Raw genomic sequence first — 18,155 nt, 5'->3', positions numbered from 1 at the left:
AATGGGGCAACCTCTACTCAGGTGGGGCTTAGAATGCGTGCTATAGCACTCCAAGAAGCTCTGGACTGCAGCCAATGAGTCTTGCAATATGAATATGAAACTGCAATGCCATAGTCCATAGTATTCTATTTACTGTTTCTACAGATATAACATCAGTTCTACAGAATTGCAAGACCATTTACATATTCACCTGTATGCGAGAACAGCGAATGTTCTGTCTTTCTGTATTAAGTTCCGCACCATGCTAACCTCTTGGGGGTGAAAGAGCTGAAGAGGCAATGTTTGCCCAGGAATCAACATTACCATCACATGGGGTAAGACCGGAATTGTTTGACAACTGTCATCATCATGGACAGTCCTTCCATGAAATTCTTCCATATCTGATCCTAAATACTTTCCAAAAGTTTAAAACAAAAGTCACAATTCAGTGGGAGAGCTTCAAATTCGTTCGCAATTTATAAATGCAAAAATTAAGACAATAGCCCTGGAATGAATGGGTTGGACCCAAAGAACCAAGAAATAAATATAACCACTAGTAGTTTCCATCTTTGCAGTAGTGCCAATAGAAGAGTTTGCACAGTTTCTCAAACTGTGGGACAGGACCCATCAGTGGGTCTCAATCCACTTTCAGGTGGGGCTTCAGGCTGCCCAGTGCCTCTTTGCTGGACCACGCTGCACCATGGCCACACCATGCACACTGCATAGATAGGTGTGGCAGTGGAAGTTGGTTAGAGAGCAAGGCTATTCTTTTTAATAATTATTATTTTTTAAAACAGGGAATAAAGAGGATGAAAATAAGGAGGAAATGAATGTAAATGCAGCAAGAAGGAGAGATGAAAGAAACTGGCAGTTGCATATAGGGTACAAGTTATGTGAAAGGGGAAAGGAAGAAGAAATGACAGCAGAGGAGTGAGAATACTTTGAAACTCATTGGGTGGGAGAGGAAAACAATATAAAATAAAAAAGTATTTTCTACTTAGAGACTCTGGATCAGCAAATTCTGTGTGAAGCAGAGAGACTGAGTAATGATACCTCCAGAGCCAATGTCTGTAGTTCATTTGAGGAAAGATATGGAACTCCCTACTATCTCCGGAAAATAATTTAGCCATTTCTAAAAAAGGGATTAGGTATCAATATCAAATTCTATCCATAACTGTCAGCTGATTATGCCAAACTCCTCCTCCAACTACCACAATTTTGTGGCTTCTCTGACCCTGCACTACCATTTTGTGACTGGTGGGCCTCAATCATTTTCAGCTCTCTCAGGTGGGCCCTGGGAGTAGAAAGTTTGAGAACACCTGCTTTAATAGATACATACTATAACAGTTCTCATGATTCTGCACAAGATTGCACAAATACATGAACATAACTAATTAATTTCCAGAGGGGTAGCTGTGTTAGTCTTTAAAGTGTTTTTGCTGCAGCAGTCTAACATATTTATCTGGCATAAGTTTTCATGGACACTGACCACTTCATCAGATGCATGAACTGTTCAGCTCAAATTGGCAGATTTGTATACGTATGCCAGGTTGGGTTGGGGGAGAGAATGTAAACCATGTGGTCAGAAGACATTATTTTTTATTTATTTAAAATTAATTCTAGGCTGCCTTTAAGGGTAAAACAAGGTGTATACAAATCCACCAATGTGAGGTTAACACTTCATGAATCTGATGAAGTAAACATGAAAGTTTATGCGAGAATAAATTTGTTAGCCTTTAAAGTGCTACAAGATTCTTCATTGTTATAACTGGACTTAGTTCCGTGTTTCTAGCCTGAAGTAAAAAAAAAATCAGAGCTCAAACATAAATGGTAAATCACACCCTTTCTGGATACCTTCAAATCTTGAATTCTAACCATCTGTGATTATTTCATTATAACTCAGAATATTTAATGAAGAAATACCAGACCAGTTAGGCACAGATATAGCAGGGTTTAAAAAAATTATTTTAATATGCAGTGCTTTGAGCCTACCAGATTCCAGCCTTTCTAGTCTCTCTCTGTGTAAAGAGTGTCAGATGCAGATTTTCAGTGTATGTCACATGCCTCTTGCATGATTTGAGTTTTGAAAGTAGCCCATTCTACCAGGTATCCTGGAAGGCTATGTGTAGGCAGATGGGAAGGTGGTGGTACATTCACCTTATGTGCAGGAGAAGGCAAGGAAAGGCCTCACATGGGTCTAAGTAGTTGAAATTGAATGAGGGTAGGGTGGAGCGCAGAGAAATACAAAATACTGATTATATTTCTTACCTGCTTGCATATTCAAATCCAGTCATAATATATAAGAGTACTGGCAGAAAAACAGTACTCTTACTGTTATCAATGGATAGAGTGGGTTAAATTATACCCTAAATATAGGGAGCCTAAACTATTTGAACATGCTATTAAAACCCTCCGAACCACTTGGAAAAGCTCAGCTGGATGGCTACTTGCATCCTTGAGTAGCTGTCCAGATAGCTTTTCCAATTTGTTCAGGGACTGCTTTCATCTACCCCAGTGAATCCAGTACAGGAACTCTTGGAGGCTTGCTGTGAAGAGTTCGCAAGACACTTCCAAGGACAAAATTGCCCATCTTCATGCTGACTTGAGCACTGCTATTGATACAATGTCTGTTGCGGTGTCTAGTGTATTGTCTTGTTCTGTTTTGTGGGATCAGTTTCAGTTTTTGGAGCTTCAGGATGTAGACAAGACGCTTGCAACTATTCAGCCCACCACATGCTCTCTCAACCCTTCTTTATCATGGCTTCTTCGAGCTAGCTGTGGGCGACTGACCAGTTGAATCAGGGGAGTGGTGAATGGAACTGGGGCACCATTTTATGGTGATTCAGTTCTTACTTATAGGGAAAGTTCCTGAGAATAGCACTGGGTGACTGTGCCCAAGCTCCTTGGCAGATGAATTGTGGGGTGCTATAGGGGACAATCTCCCCCCCCCCCTTGTTCAATATCTATATGACATCATTAGGAAATTTGGGGCAAGGTGTCATCAGTATGCTGATGACACCCAGCTCTATTTCGCTGTAAGAGTTGAGTCAGGAGAAGCTGTCCACAACCAACAGCATGTCACCATGAAATATTTTGAAGGTAGGCCTTCTTGGTGACGGTGCCCACTCTCTGAAATGCCACACACAGTCTGGGAGACAAAAAATGTGATCTGTTTTAAACGCCTCCTGAAAACGCACTTGTTCACCCAGGCTCTGTCTGGCTTGTAATTTATTGCAATTAATCATATGCTGCTCCATTTTACTGTATTGCTTGTCTTGCTTTTACCATTTTGAAGCTGACATAGTTTTTAATAGTGTATTTTAAATGTGATTTTTAATATTTATATGTAAACCACTTAGAGATTTTATTAAATACTTGGCACCATGAGTTTTACAACACAGAAGAAAAATGGGACAACAAAGGAACAAAGATGGCAAGGAAAGAACATCACTATGAAATACATACCACATGTGATGTTGGCAGACTAGTATCAAAATTAATGGTGTTTGGCTTTTCAGCCTCCTTGCTGTCTTGATCTTCAACTTCCATTTCAACGTCATCCTCTTCCTCACTCTCTGCTAACAAGTCCAAAACATTTTTTAAAGTAAAAAAACCAAAATAAAACCACAAGTGTTACACTGCCAGAAATAGTCAATGTTATGAAAAGCTTTTTGAAAAAAAGACAATAGTAACTTTTTTACTTGTACTTTGCAGCGAAAGGTTATGATTGCCCATATGCTAATAAAATGTGTTTTAGGAGGAATTATCATTTCAACAAAACATTTTGATCTACCCTCATATGACTCAGGATGTATTCTTAGTAAGGACCTCTGTGCAGAACTGCCCACTCTGTGTAGTTTGTCACATTTCTGAGACATGCAGCATTCTGGAACCTAAAATTTCTCATTTGTGGAAGGAATTCAAGATCTTCCTAGTTGGGCCTGCTCTTACTAGCCAGGCTTTGGTTAAGAGTGATTTGGTTTCATTACACAGGATTTTATTTACTTTATTCATTCATTAATTATTCTGTATGGAAACATGCAGTTCACCAAGATCCCAGACCATTTGGAGATTATTCATTTTCAGCATCTTTATCTCGCCTTTCTGTATAAATATTCAAAGAAGCCAACTCCTACACAAAAATTAAAACATATCTAAAATTATCAGAATAAAATATACAAGTCAATACTGGATTAACTGGGATTCTGATTCCTCTTGGTCCATGCCCAACAATGACCACTGAAACAGATACATCTTGGCTGCTCATCAAAAGGCAAGCAGCTATGGGGTCTGGCGCACTTCCTTTGGCATGGCATTCCAATGTATTGGTGCCACAAGAGGAAAAGCTCCATACGCAGGGTCCATGCACAATACTGCAGATGATGGGGAGGCCAGGAGCAGGATCTTAGAATAAAATCTCTTCTCCTTTAGTCAGTATTGTTATCCAAAGGATTTAATTGTGATTCATTTATTTATTTGATTTGTTTCCTGCCTTTCCACCAAAAAATGGCACTCAAGGCAGCTAACAATAAGGCAAATATTAATACAGTCATAATACAAATAAATTAAAAACACAATTAAAAATACAGTAAAATAAATGAACAGTATGCAACCAATTAAAAGCCTTCTGCAAAGCTGCTCTGGAGGACTGGGGACCCTGCAGAACTACACGACAATCAATGCAAGGGACTGAAGGGGAAATCTGTGAAGATCGCCTCCTCCTTTCTCTAGCAGGGAGCCTCTGCTGGATCCTTGTGCATTCCACAAAGAGAAAGGAGCCCTTCTGTCCATGGAGTGGCCAATCTAGATCCAACCCAATGTAAAAATGGTGTTTAAATTGCAAGGCAGTCAAAATGGTATTTTTTCACTACACCACTACAGCTGCAACAATACTTAAGATTGAATTTTGGATTCTGAAAACACTGCAGTAATCGTTTTGATACTGTTCGAACATAGCGTGGCTCATCATTATCATGTTTTCACTTTTTCATAAATACTTTATCAAGCAGTGTCAGCTTTCATTATATTTTCATGCATAGTGTCCATTTGGGGGAGGCAATCTTATCTACATCTGTTTTAAACTTTACCCTTCTCTCTCCATGCTTGATCTATTAGTGGATGCAACCTTGTAAAATATGTTGCCATTTAATTTTGACATGTTTCATCCTTAAGTCTGCCTTACAGTAACTGTTTTGTTTCCTCACTTTCCCTTATTTTTATGAGAAAAGAAAGCAGCAACCTAACTGTGCTGCATGTTGGCCGAGGGAGCCTTAAGCCTGTGAAGAGAGATGACTCATTTTACTGCAGTGGCATAATGGAAAAAAACCAAAAGACCATCACTTCGGTCTTCTTACATACAGGTGGATTAAACCACACAAACCTTGCTTGCTCTGTATCATCTTAAGATTTCACACACATTTGAAATATCTCAAATGCATGGCAAACATCTAAATGTTTATTCATCTTTGTGATATAACACAAATCTTGTGATACTCAAGTGCTACAAGAACAAAGGTGTCCTTTTACATCTGGGGGATGGTAATATTTTTAATTGGCCAGCTCTGACAGCCACAGTTTATAGCCAAGGCCAATTATGAAGGCTCTGACAGAGATGTGGATTGGATTGTAAACCTACAGATTCAGGACAGACTCCAGTGGATGCAGAAATCACCAGAACATGCTTGTTCGTGAAACTTCAAGTTGGCTTCATGACCAATGAGTGGGTTTATACCAACCTCAGGAGGGCAGCACCAGAAATATCATCCTCTTCATTGCTTGGGTGTGTGTGTGTTTAGAGAAGAACAGATATTTAGAAAAACTAGAATGGCCTCATGTTTCAGGTTGGACTTAAAAGTGAGCCTAAGTCAGAAAATTGAGACTACTCTTCTAGTTCAGTTATTTTCCCCAAGGCTGAATCTCCCACTTACCAACTCAGGCAGCAATCCTATCTAGATAGGCGGCTGCCTCCAAACACGGAGGCGATCGCCTATCCAAAGCAGGGCAGGAGAAGCACGGAGGGGATCGTTCCCTCCATGCTTCTCCTGCCCTGCTTTTTTGGCTAGACAGCTGATTGAGGCTGTCTAGCCGCGGGAGGAGGGAGTGGGAAGGAGACTGCTGTATGACACACAGGATGTGTCGTACAGACAGTTACACTCTCCCCACCCCAGAACGCCCCCAGCCACGCCCCTTTCCAGCCGCTCTGCATTCCTCTTGCGAGCGCAGAGGACAGGGCTGTTCTGCGCTGCCTCCAAGGCAGCATGGAAGTGGGGGGAAGTCGGTTCCTGGAAAACAACATATCCTACGGACATGCAGCCACTGTCTAGTGGCCATAGGATTGCTCCCTCAATAACTCATATTATTCAAATTATGTTGCACTACCAGCAGATAGGAAAGACAAAACAACGTGCACCATGTTAGGGATGCCAGTAGCAAAAAATAATTTAATAGATCAAAACAAACGATTCAGAGCATAAAGTCAAGCTACAAACTGCAGACCAAACCAAGTTGTCCTTAGCCCCACCAAGTCCTACATTTTTTATTAAATGAATCCACCTTCTTCTTAAAGATATGCAACTGTATTTGGATTGAGCATTCCTTCAAGAACACTAGACTAATACTAAGGAGACTTGTAAGAACATACATCCTACTGATTAACTTGCAAAAAACGTATTACAGGAAAACATTTGAAAAACAACTTGTAGTCACAATCTTCTCACTTTCAGTTTCATTATTTAATGGCCATGTCTGCAACAATATCCATGTAAACCACTCTATTCCTCATGACTAACTGCAGTATGCTTTTTCCTTCCCTCATCCTTCCTCATTACTTCTCCACTTTACTGTCAACAAACACAGGACAAAGCATTTTCAAGTCACAATGCTTCCAGCCATCCCAATCTGGCTACCTCCTCACTTTATTCATTTACTTCCTTTAAGTATATTCCAAGTAAAACATTTCAACTGAATACTACTACTGCTAACTACATTTAACATTTGATAAGGGATTATTCTGTTCCAACTCAAGCCGGGGTCAGTTTGATTTCTAATATGAAGCCCACTGATGAACATTTTGTTCTTGCTTTTATTGACCTGGTTTGCACAACACAAGGGTGGTTAATAAGCCCCATGCTTATGTTGGTTGCATGCCGGCCGGATTTACATAATTACCTCTTACTGGTGAAGCTTGTTGTGATGTCTGAAATGGGAAAGGGTAGGTGGTTAACAAACAACCCAGAACCCATAGTCTGTTTTAGGGTTGCTGGGTGGTTTGTTGACCACACTAACCAACCACTCGCACCAGGTTTAGATGTCATAATAAGACATGCTGGCGAGCGGTAATTATGTCAATCCAGCTAGCACGCACTGGGTGGTTAACAAGCGACCATGGCTTACTAAACCACCCTTATGCTGGGTGAACTGGCTGAATTGATCTGAATTGATCACCACATTATGTTCAACATTTCATAACTAATTTCACAAGGAGGAACTTTAACATATTTATGGTCTGCTTAGGGGAAGACTGTAACAATTGTTTTTCTGAATAAAACTGGAAATCCACACTTTACTGCTAACGATTAGCAGTTGTATTGTTTGTTTTGCAATTGCAAATTGGAAAGCCTCTCTGGGAATCTAAGCTGTCCTGGAACTTGTTGAAGGGTGGGGTATACATCTCTTAAATAAAAATAAAGTTTGAAGGAGTGAGCAGATGCATTAGCAGAGTGGCTCCGTTATACCTCCACTGCCAACTATGACATGCTACAACTACATTAAACAGGGCTGGAGCTTTTTACTGAGCCAGCAGGACCAAAACCTGAGGACAGAACCCTGCCCAAAGTCAGTAGCAAACCTCACCCTATTGCATATGATATTCTCTGATTGCGTCAAGGTGCAGGTTGCCACTTATGCCACTAAGGATGCAATCCTATGTATGTTTAGACAGAAAAAAGTATAGCTGGTGAATGCTGGGAGATGAAGGACTTTTTTCTGTCTAAAAATGCATAGGATTGTGCCCTAAGAGGGTGGGAGGAAAAAAAAAGATCAAGGGCATTTATTGATACATGAATTATCTTAAGTTGCACAAATTATCTTATATTTCTTATATAAAACTGTTTTGTTTGCACCTCCACCAGCACAGGACATGAATGCCACTTCTTTTGAGCAAGGCCTAACTACTTTTCCAGTTATAGGTGTACAAATGCCTGTCCCTCTCCACATTTCTCATTTTGAATAATTCAACATTTTAGCTCATCCCTACTTCTAAAGAAGGCTCACTAAAGAGGGGTACACATGGCTTCTTCCACAAACTGAAAGAAAAGAGGTGGGGCCCACAAGGCCTACCTACCCCTGACCACTGCTAGAACCGCATGCTGACTCTTCTGATGAACACCCACTGGATATTCATTAGGGGAGGGAAGAGGAGGAGTGCAGAGCTATCTTATGTGTCCCTCTCTGAATGTTCATTGAACATGGAGAGGAATTTGTGTGTCACTTGAGTGTCCAGTTATTTGTGTGCACATTCTTTCTTAGACACCATGTTTCCATTGCCCCAGGTGAAATAACAAACAGTTCTATGACTACAAACATTAAAGGATTAACCAGATGAAAATAAAAGTTAATGCACACAGCAGCATTTTTTTTTTTTAACCAAAGCAAACTAGCATTTATTACCCTAAGGTGGCCTCTCTTGACACTTCAGCACTTCCAAGCCCAAAGCAACCCATTCCAACAACACATGGTCTGCTACTTAACACCCCAACAGACATGTTTTAAACATGTTTGGCTTTTTTTAAAAAAACAGAATCAAAGTTTATATTAAATGACGACAGCAGAATCCACAAATTCATCATAGCCAAACCTATGGCATTTCATTTCCTCTAAAACAATTTCCACAGTAGCCATTCCAGCTGATCACTAGAAGAAAAATTATGTAACTTAAAAAATAGTACTGGAATTTTCTTGTTTTTAATTATTCATCATCATGCATTTATATCCTACCATTCCTCCAAGGAACTCAAGATGGCATAAATGATCCACCCCACCCATTTCCCCCTCATAACCATGTGAGGTTGGTTAGGTTACGAAGAGTACCTGACTCAGGTCACCTAGTGAGCATTATAGCTGAGTGGGGATTTGAACCTGGGTCTCCCCAGTCATAGTCCAACACTCTAACCACTGCACCACATCAGCTATTTACCTCCGTCCCTCCCCATTTCTTTTTTCATTTGTTACCATATTTTATTAGATTGTGAGCCTGCAGACAGGGGACTGGAACCAGATTTAGTCATACTTACACACTGAAATAAATGGAATTTAAGTTACTCATGACCAGTTTAAGTCCGACTGAAGCCAATGGGTGTGTTTAAGTATGACTAAATCTGGAACCAATCCAGGACCCTTATGTTTTAATCTCTGTACAGCACCTAGAAATTTTTAGGCACTTTATAAGTTATTAAAAAACTATATTCTTCACTTAACAATCTTAGCATACCATCAAACTTCCTATACGGAATGTTTTTCTTCCTGATGCTAAATTCCTGAGCTCCCCTTATTTATCCCATCAGACAAGCGATTCTGCTATCCTTCTGTAACTCCTGAGCCATAAAACATATCCGCAACTTCTGTTCCTCATAAATCTTTGGCTCCCCTAAGGGTCTTGACAAGTAGAAACCTTAACCATGGGAACAGCACTGTTATCAATTCACTGTCAAATGACAGACCCCTAGCAAGCACATCTATTGTGGTGAGGAAAAAAACAGTTTACCAGTGCTCAAACTAACCAACTAAGGCAGACGCATCACCCAGTAATTATGCTAAAGGTAAGCAGGCCTGGGCCTGATCAGTGCCACCTGGGAACCCTATGCATGCCACCGAGAACTCCAGGGAGGGAAAAGTACAATATAAATGTAATAAATAAGTAACCCAAAATGCTAATTTGTTCCTTAGCAACCCTAACTGTCATGGGTGTTTTCTGTGGGGATGGCACTTCCTCTAGTGTCATAAATACTTCTTGGGAGTAGCTGGGACACTTTAGCAAGGCACATTGTAACACTTTTCCTACATATCTGTGCCATTTCAAATGCTTTGCATTATTGGCTGGCTCAGGCTGATGAGAGTTGCAGTTGACCAATATCTGGAGGGCCACACATTCCCACCCCTCATATATACAATGAATGAGGTTTGAATTTGTGGTGAGTAGGCAGGAAAGATCTTGGTGTCACACTGGATAGCTCAATGAAAACAACTTGAAGAGAAGATTCAGACAATCATTTCAAGCTTCATAAAGCACAAAGTGATTCTGGGTTATTTTTCTAGCTTATTAACCACCATTAAACCAGAGTTTTTTTTGGTTTGGGTGTGAACAGGGAACTCTGGCTTACTACAAGCCGGCACACAATAGTAGAAGAAGTGAGGGAGGAGCATTTGACCCCAATGCTCATTCCTACCTTCATAAACCATGAAGCCTAGAATGACTGTCCAAACCAGGCCAGTGTGTGGTACTGGTGAAAAGGGAATTATTGAGAAAGCAATTGAAAATAAGATGCCCGGTATTGTGATGCTTTTAAAGAAATCAATTGTGAGGCAATGTTTAGTATATGTATACAGTTGAGAGCTGTCTTCTCTCAAAGATAGTATTCTAGAGGCTAAAAAGGTGCCAAATAAAGCAAACAAAATAAAGTACCTTTCCTATATTGAAAGTAAAAAGCATTCAGGATGTTTTCCTTTAGAAAAAAAATGGCTAAGGGGACATGATATAGCAGTTTTCCCCAACTTCGTCTCTTCCAGATATGTTGAATAGCAACTGTCATAATTCCCAGCCAGTACTGGCTGAGAATTATGATAATTGCAGTCCAACACATTTGGAGGGAGCCAGGTTGGGGAAGGCTGTGATAAAGATTTATAAAATGCATGGTGCGAAGAAAGTGGAGAGAGAAAATGTCCTTCCAGAGTCACCTAATGAAACAGATTGGCATTAGATTCATCACTTTCTCATGCAACACACGATTAGTTTATATACATCTCTATCATAAAATACTATGGCTTCTGGCTTAGATGAACTGCCATGACAACAGAAAATACAACTTGGGCCATAGTAGAAAGCTCACTGAAAAAAACCACTATGTGCTGAGGCAGGGAAAAAAGGCTAACACAGTAGTCGGTATTCAGAAAGATATCAAAGAGCATGTACATGCTACTGACAGCCAAGGTTCTCTCTCTTTCTTTCTTTCTTTCTTTCTTTCTTTCTTTCTTTCAGAACCCTTTGCTGTTCTTTTGCAATGTTATACTCCCATTGTAGAATAACTGCTGGCTGCAGAGGATGTGGCCAACACAGAAACTAAGACAGCAACCCTGGACAGTGTCTGCGGGACATAAGATTTTTCAGTATCTTGGTTCCTGGATACTGAACTCGAAGTTCACTCAAAGACAGGGCTCCAAGCTCAGAGCTAGGAAACTGCATTCCCCTCCCCCTTGTAGCCTGAATGGAGAAAACCACACTGGCTGCCTCTCCACGCTCGGTAAACAGAACACAGATATGGGGAGAAGGGGGTGTTCCTGGGGGAGGGGAGAGACTGGGGCGGTATTCCTATTACCTTTCCTATCACCACCCCAGCCTCCTTCCCTCCCCTTCCCTAAAGCCTCCACTAGACAGGCAAAATCAGCTGTCTAGTTAAAATACAGCGCAGGAGGCACAAGGTGCCTCCCTCTTTGCATAGGATACTCGTAAGCGTCCAAGTTCAGGGACTTACGAGTACCCAGAGCACAACCCATAAGATTGCACCCTAAGCCACCTGGGAGAAGGCAATTCTTTTGGTAGCATGTTAAGAAGCCAGTAGCCTGCGGTCCCATGCTGGCCACAGAGGAGGGTGGCTCCCTTCCTCCACAGCCAGCGTGGAAAAATGGGTTACAACTGTTTTTTGCAAGTAAATTAGCTTGGGCTTATTTACACATTTGGTCTATGTTAGCTAAGTGGATCATCCATGTTCAGAGGCAGTGTACTTCTGAATACCAACTGGTGGGGATCAAAGGGCATCGAGGGAAAGCTATTTCACAACCTGTTTGTGGACTTCACAGAACTGGCCATGGTGCAACAGGATGCTTGTCTAGTCCAGACTTTAAGTTCCTTCCCATTGTGCCCCCCAATGTTCCAACCCCTCTTGCTTTCTTATGCTAACATCCGATGTGCTATGCCCACTCATAAGAGACATTTGACTGTCCATTGTTTGACAGAGGTCTGAAGGTGCCTTTGGCCTGATCCTGAAAAGGAAGCTCTAATGTTGCTACCTCACAAGTCTACCTCACAAATACATTTCTTCTTGTCTCAGTTCCTTGTCAGCCAATGGCCTGTGCTTCCGACTCCCATTTTAGTTTTTACCCTAGGCACCCCTGCCAGCTTGTGCTTGTCTCTAGTACAACACCCAATTTTTCCCCTTTCTGGCCTTAGTAATATACCTCCTTCTCCCTCTAGTCTCCAATGTTCCATCTCATAGAATCATAGAATAGTAGGTTTGGAAGGGTCCTACAAGACCATCGAGTACAACCCCCTGCTCAATGCATCTCCCAGATGTCCCAAATGCCAATCCCTTTCTCCCTGACTTCAGCACTTCAGTTCTTGCTCCCTGCCCCCAAAGAGCATATTCCCCACTTGATCCTGTTATCCCAAGCTCCAGTACCATTCTTACTCAGTAACATAAAATCTTTTCTCTTTCCTAGTGGTTCAGCCCTCTATTTTCTTAACTCCAGGCTCTATATCCCAGACTTCCACCCACTCCCAATGCCACAAATCCCTACTCCTCCCTTTCAATACCCCAGTTCCTTGTCCCTCTGCCACACAGTTACCCTTTCATTTCTATTCATCCACCACTCCCATCTCACAGGGCACAGCAGACTGTGTCCATAATGAACTATTCTATGAAACCAAGGAGCTTGGCTTCCTGACAGGGCACTTATGCTTTTAACAGTCAATCCTAAAGGAAATCAACCCTGAGTGCTCATTGGAAGGACAGATCCTGAAGCTGAAGCTCCAATATTTTGGCCACCTAATGTGAAGAGAAAACTCCCTGGAAAAGACCCTGATGCTTGGAAAGACTGAAGGCAAAAGGAGAAAGGGATGGCAGAGGATGAGATGGCTAGATAGCATCACTGATGCAATGAATATGGACTTGAGCACACTCCGGGAGAGAGTGCAGGACAGGAAGGCCTGGCGTGCTATGGTCCATGGGGTCACAAAGAGTCGGACATGACTGAACAACAAGAAGACAGGCAGAAATTTAATTGGAGAAGCTACAGAGAGATACTTCACTGTAACTCCCTTCAAGGATAAAAATATCACTTAGGGTGCAATCCCATGCATATTTTGAAAGAAAAAAAGTCCTACAACTCCCAGCATTCCCCAGCCAGCACATGAACAGGATTGCACCCTTATTTGATTTTCTACCTGTCTGCAGTGTTATTTAAAAAAAAAAGGGACATAAAAATAAAACATAATTCCTCAAGAACTAGTGTCACCTCACCCCACCGTTTCTGCCTTTGAATGCATTTGTCCTTCTCTTGTCACAAAAGCTGTAACAATCTAGACACACCCCAGCTTTGCCCCTCAGTATCACCCCCCCCCCGTGTTACATATTCTCCGTGTCTCACACCTACCTCTTCCTTCCACCGGACTCCAGCACACCACGCCCCTATTTTCTCCCCGACCCACCTCCCCATTATCCCCCGCCCTGTTCTTTTCCATGCCGTGGCCACAGTTCCAGTTTCTCTCTCCCCCTCTGCCTTTCCTTCAGGCTCCTGCCGCTCCTGCTCCCTTCCCACAAAGCCCCGTCCCCCGCCGGCTAACCCACCCCAGTCCCTCCAGCGCCTCGGGCCCTTCGCCCCCAATGGCTTGTCCCCCAGGGTCCTTCTTCGCTCCTCCGCCCTTCCTGGGACCACCGGCGCCCCGCTTCCCTTCCTCTGCCACAGACTAGGCGCGCCCGGCCAGTGCCCCCCAGAATCCCAGGGAGACCCCTCCGGCCTCCTGCTTCTGCCCCCCGACCCCGACCCGCTTCCCTTCGCTCCGCCACTGCGCTGAGGAGACGCCTCGCTGCCTGAGGCGCCCGGCGGGAGCGGCCATTACCGGGAATGAGCTGTAAGTGGTTCCCCATGTTGTTTTCCTGTTCTCCGCCTCCTTCATCCGCGGCCATCGCTGTTTACCCGGAGAGGAGCCTGGGAAGGCGCCGCCGGCGAGGGAGGGAGGGAGGGAGGGAAGGAGGCGGCACTTTGAGGAGGTCTAATCCGGCTCCTGCTGCGGCGGCGCTGCTGCCCCGCAGCGGCTTCTAGCGGCCCGAGGGAGCCCTGCAGCTCCCCTCAGGATTGCTTTCTCCGGGGACAGGCTTGTTGGTTGTGAGAAACCGCTGTTATGCGTCTGAGCTTGGCGCAGAGGTGTCGCCTTGCGTTTCTGGGCCTTTTGTAGCCCATGGCTTGCCATTTCTCTTTCTCTCCACCCTTGCTTGGGCTCGCATGTCGTACACATACGCATTTCTGGATATCATATCATCTACCTCTCTAGAACGGAGAGTAACGCATCTTGCACCTGGTGAGGTGGGTTTTAATCCACGAACGCTTATACTTATTGTATAACAGACACGCACAGCATTTTCCGGCGTTTCGTAAAAGAAATTTGTATTACGCACCGCATGTGACTTTTGCACCTTTAGGGCGCAATCCTGTGTGTGTTTCGACAGAAAAAAAAAGTCCTACAACTCCCAGCATTCCCCAGGTAGCACAGCCAGCCTATGCTGGCTGGGGAATGCTGGGACTTGTAGGACTTCTTTTCTGTCTAAAAAAATGCATAGGATTGCACCGTTAAGGACTAATTTTCAGGCACAAATCCAACTGGGTTTCCTTGCTGCTTCTCCCGACTAGATGTCATTAAATTGCAGAAGGCACAAGAACCTTCTTGATGAGGGAAAAAAGGGAGAAATCCTAAGTGTTATAAGCTTTCAGTACTTCCTATAGCACCTTTGAAGCAAGCAAAGTGATTTGCAATAGTTATTGTATTCAACCTCACTCCAAAAAGTCCGTTAGGTAGTCATTGAGGCTGCAACCCTGCACACACTTGCCATGGAGTAAGTCCGTCTGAACTAAATGGCACTTATTTCTGAGTAGGCATGAATAAGATTGCACTTTAAGGCTGGGGAATGCTGGGAGTTGTAGGACTTTTTTTCTGTCTAAACTTGCATAGGACTGTACCCTAATACTCACATTTTAAAGATGCAGAACTGAGGCTGAATGAAAGACAAATGACTTGCCCAAGACTATTTAGGGAGTTCATAACTCAGCAGGTGTCTGTTTACTGGGAATTCCATCGCTGGAAATTAAAGACTACTGATAGTGAAGTGGAAATCTGTACCTGTCATAGAGTGTTCCTCAGTACTAATATTCTAGCTACGTATACTCAAATAGTTCAGAACATATGTAACACATTTACATATTTATATTTTATAAATAAACATTTACATATTTATTTACATTCATTTACCCACATTTCCAGGGACTGGTGATTTGAGTATGGAGTGAGGATGAATCAGACAACTATTGTAAATCACCTTGCATGGTCCAAAAGTAAAATTATAGAAGGTTTAATAAGCTAAAATATACAGTCAGGGCCAGAAATATTGGTAGAAGGATAACTGTTTTGGCAGTTGGCCTCTGTACACCACCCCATTGAAGTTGAAGGGAAACACACCCAGATGGGGGCAAAGTCAGGACTTCCAGCTGTAATTCAAGGGGTTTGACAAAAGTGGGGCACTAACTATTAAGGAAGTACAGCCAGTGGCATACACACACACCCATAGTTGGTGGCTCATAAGTAATGGAAGGAATGGCTGACAAGCAGCTGCATAGCCAAGTGTGGCCTGTTTCCTGGGTACCCCATGACCAATCAAGCAGATAAAAGGCCTGGAGGTGGTTCTGAGTGTTACATTTGCATTTGGTAGCTGGTCACTCAAACTCCCAACATGAGGTCCAAATAAGTGTCCATGTGAGTGAAGGAGGCCATCATTAGGCTGAGGAAACAAACCCATCAGAGAGATAGCAAAAACATTGGGAGTGGCCAACACAACAGTTTGGAACATCCTGAAAAAGAAGGAATTAACTGGCAAGCTCAGCAACAGCAAAAGGCCTGGCAGACCACAGAAGACAACTAAAGGGGATGATGGCAGAATTCTGCTCATGGTGAAGAGGAACCCTTTCACACCATCTAGCCAGGTCAAGAACGCTTTTGTGGAGGTAGGCATGTCATTGTCAACATTTACAGTCAAGCAACAGCTTTATGAATGTAAAGGCTTCACAACAAGGTGCAAACCACTGGTAACGCTCAAGAACCGAAAGGCCAGATTCGCCTTTGCCAGCAAACACTTTAAAAAGCCTGCCCGGTTCTGGAATAAGATTCTTTGGACTGATGAAACCAAGGTTAACTTGTACCGGAATGACAGGAAGAGAAAAGTATGGAGAAGGAAAGGAACAGCTCATGATCCAAAGCATACCACATCATCTGTCAAACATGGTGGAGGCAGTGTTATGGCATGGGCATGTATGGCTGCCAATGGAGCCGGGTCACCGGTGTTTATTGATGACCTGACTGCTGATCAAAGCAGCAGGAAGAATTCTGAAGTGTATAGGGCTATACTTTCTGCTCAGATTCAGCCGAATGCTGCCAAACTGATAGGATGCCTCTTCATATTGCAGATGGATAATGACCGAAAACATACAGCAAAAGCTACCCCAGAGTTTCTCAAGGCAAAGAAGTGATGTTCTTCAATGGCCAAGTCAGTCACCTGATCTCAACCCAATAGAGCATGCTTCTCACTTACTGAAGACAAGACTGAAGGCAGAAAGACCCACAAACAAGCAGCAGCTGAAGGCAGCTGCAGTAAAGGCCTGGCAAAGCATTTTGAGGCAGGAAACTCAGCATTTGGTCACGTCCATGGGTTCTAGACTTCAGGCAGTCATTGACTGCAAAGGATTTTCATCCAGGTATTAAAGGCGATCCTTAAGTTTGAAATGATGTCGGTTTGTTCCATTACTTATGAGCCACCAACGATGGGGGGTGTGTGTGTATGCCACTGGCTGTACTTCCTGAATGGTTGGTGCCCCACTTTCGTCAAATCCCTTGAATTACAGCTGAAAGCCCTGACTTTGCTCCTATCTGGGTGTATTTCCTTTCACCTTCAATGTGGTGGTGTATAGAGGCCAACTGCCAAAACAGTTATCCTAGTTCCAATATTTCTGGCCCTGACTGTATCATCAGCATCTCTTGCGAATGTGGTCATAAGGGGTTTCTTATGTCATAAATTCTATGATTAGGGAGGTTGGTATTGTAAAGCTTCAGGTAGTTCCTCTTCTGCTGTGGCATATCAGCTTTCAACATCCGTCCTAGAAAAGCTTGATGCATTTTCACTGAGTTTTAGGAAAATGTTAAAAGCTTGCCTGTTCTGTCAGGCTTCTGAAAAAAAAAATGGACTGGTTCAGATGTAATGATCTCAGCTTGGTAAATTATGGGTCAGATCAAATCCTGGTTTCATGTTCTGGAACATAAGCCAAGATTAAACCACAGTTTCCTGGTTCAGATTTAATAGGATAAATAATACTTTATGCTGAGGTTGTTACTTCTGAACTGTCCACTATTTAAGTGTGCTGCTAGGGGTTTTAAACAGAGTTTTTATTCTGGTTTTGGTTGTCTTAAATTGTTTTTATTATATAACTTTATATCTTAGGCACTTGGAAAAGTGGAAAAAGAAGGGGCAATGGGTTCAGATGATATTTTGCATACTCACACTGGAGGAGGAGAAGGCAGTTACACATACAGACTTACAGACATGTGGGACAATGTTATGAAAGATTCAGGGCTCGTATACATAATCCCTTATCATGAGCGATCTGTACCTTAACTTGCTTCAATCTATAATTTATACAGTGCAGAAGTAAATAAAATATGAAGTTAAAATGAGATAAAAGGAAAGAAAACATCCCCTGGATCATAGGAAACATTTTCTTTATGACAATGGTTATTTGGGGATGTGTGATACTGAATATAAGGGTTGGGCTGACTTCAGTCTTGTATGGCCTACACTTTCATTTCCTAGAAGCGCTACCTAGAAACATATGGGTTCACCAATATGTTTTAAATTTACAAAGCAAGAGTA

The 18,155-nt window shown here is 42.6% G+C and overlaps 1 protein-coding gene across 2 annotated transcripts in view; it reads right to left on the bottom strand.

Moving 5' to 3' along the window:
* The window catches only part of CRBN (cereblon), a 51,466-nt gene extending 37,289 nt beyond the window's left edge, over nt 1-14,177 (bottom strand). The window contains exons 1-3 of one of the 2 annotated variants that reach the window (XM_084840324.1): nt 14,087-14,177; nt 3,445-3,557; nt 191-393 (exon numbers count right to left, since the gene is read on the bottom strand). In XM_084840324.1, the coding sequence (XP_084696450.1) occupies nt 191-393; nt 3,445-3,557; nt 14,087-14,153 (383 nt within the window). In that variant the 5' untranslated portion in view covers nt 14,154-14,177. The remainder of the gene's footprint in view (nt 1-190; nt 394-3,444; nt 3,558-14,086) is intronic. The other variant, XM_084840325.1, reaches the window with a different exon arrangement.
* Between the last annotated feature and the right edge of the window lie 3,978 nt (nt 14,178-18,155).

The sequence above is a fragment of the Heloderma suspectum genome, chromosome 2 (genome assembly GCF_057233095.1).
Source record: "Heloderma suspectum isolate Gila_16-S chromosome 2, 16-S_ref, whole genome shotgun sequence".
In the NCBI taxonomy this organism is placed as follows: domain Eukaryota; kingdom Metazoa; phylum Chordata; class Lepidosauria; order Squamata; family Helodermatidae; genus Heloderma; species Heloderma suspectum.
Note: the sequence above shows the minus strand (reverse complement) of the source record. Positions and strands in the feature narration are given on the sequence as shown.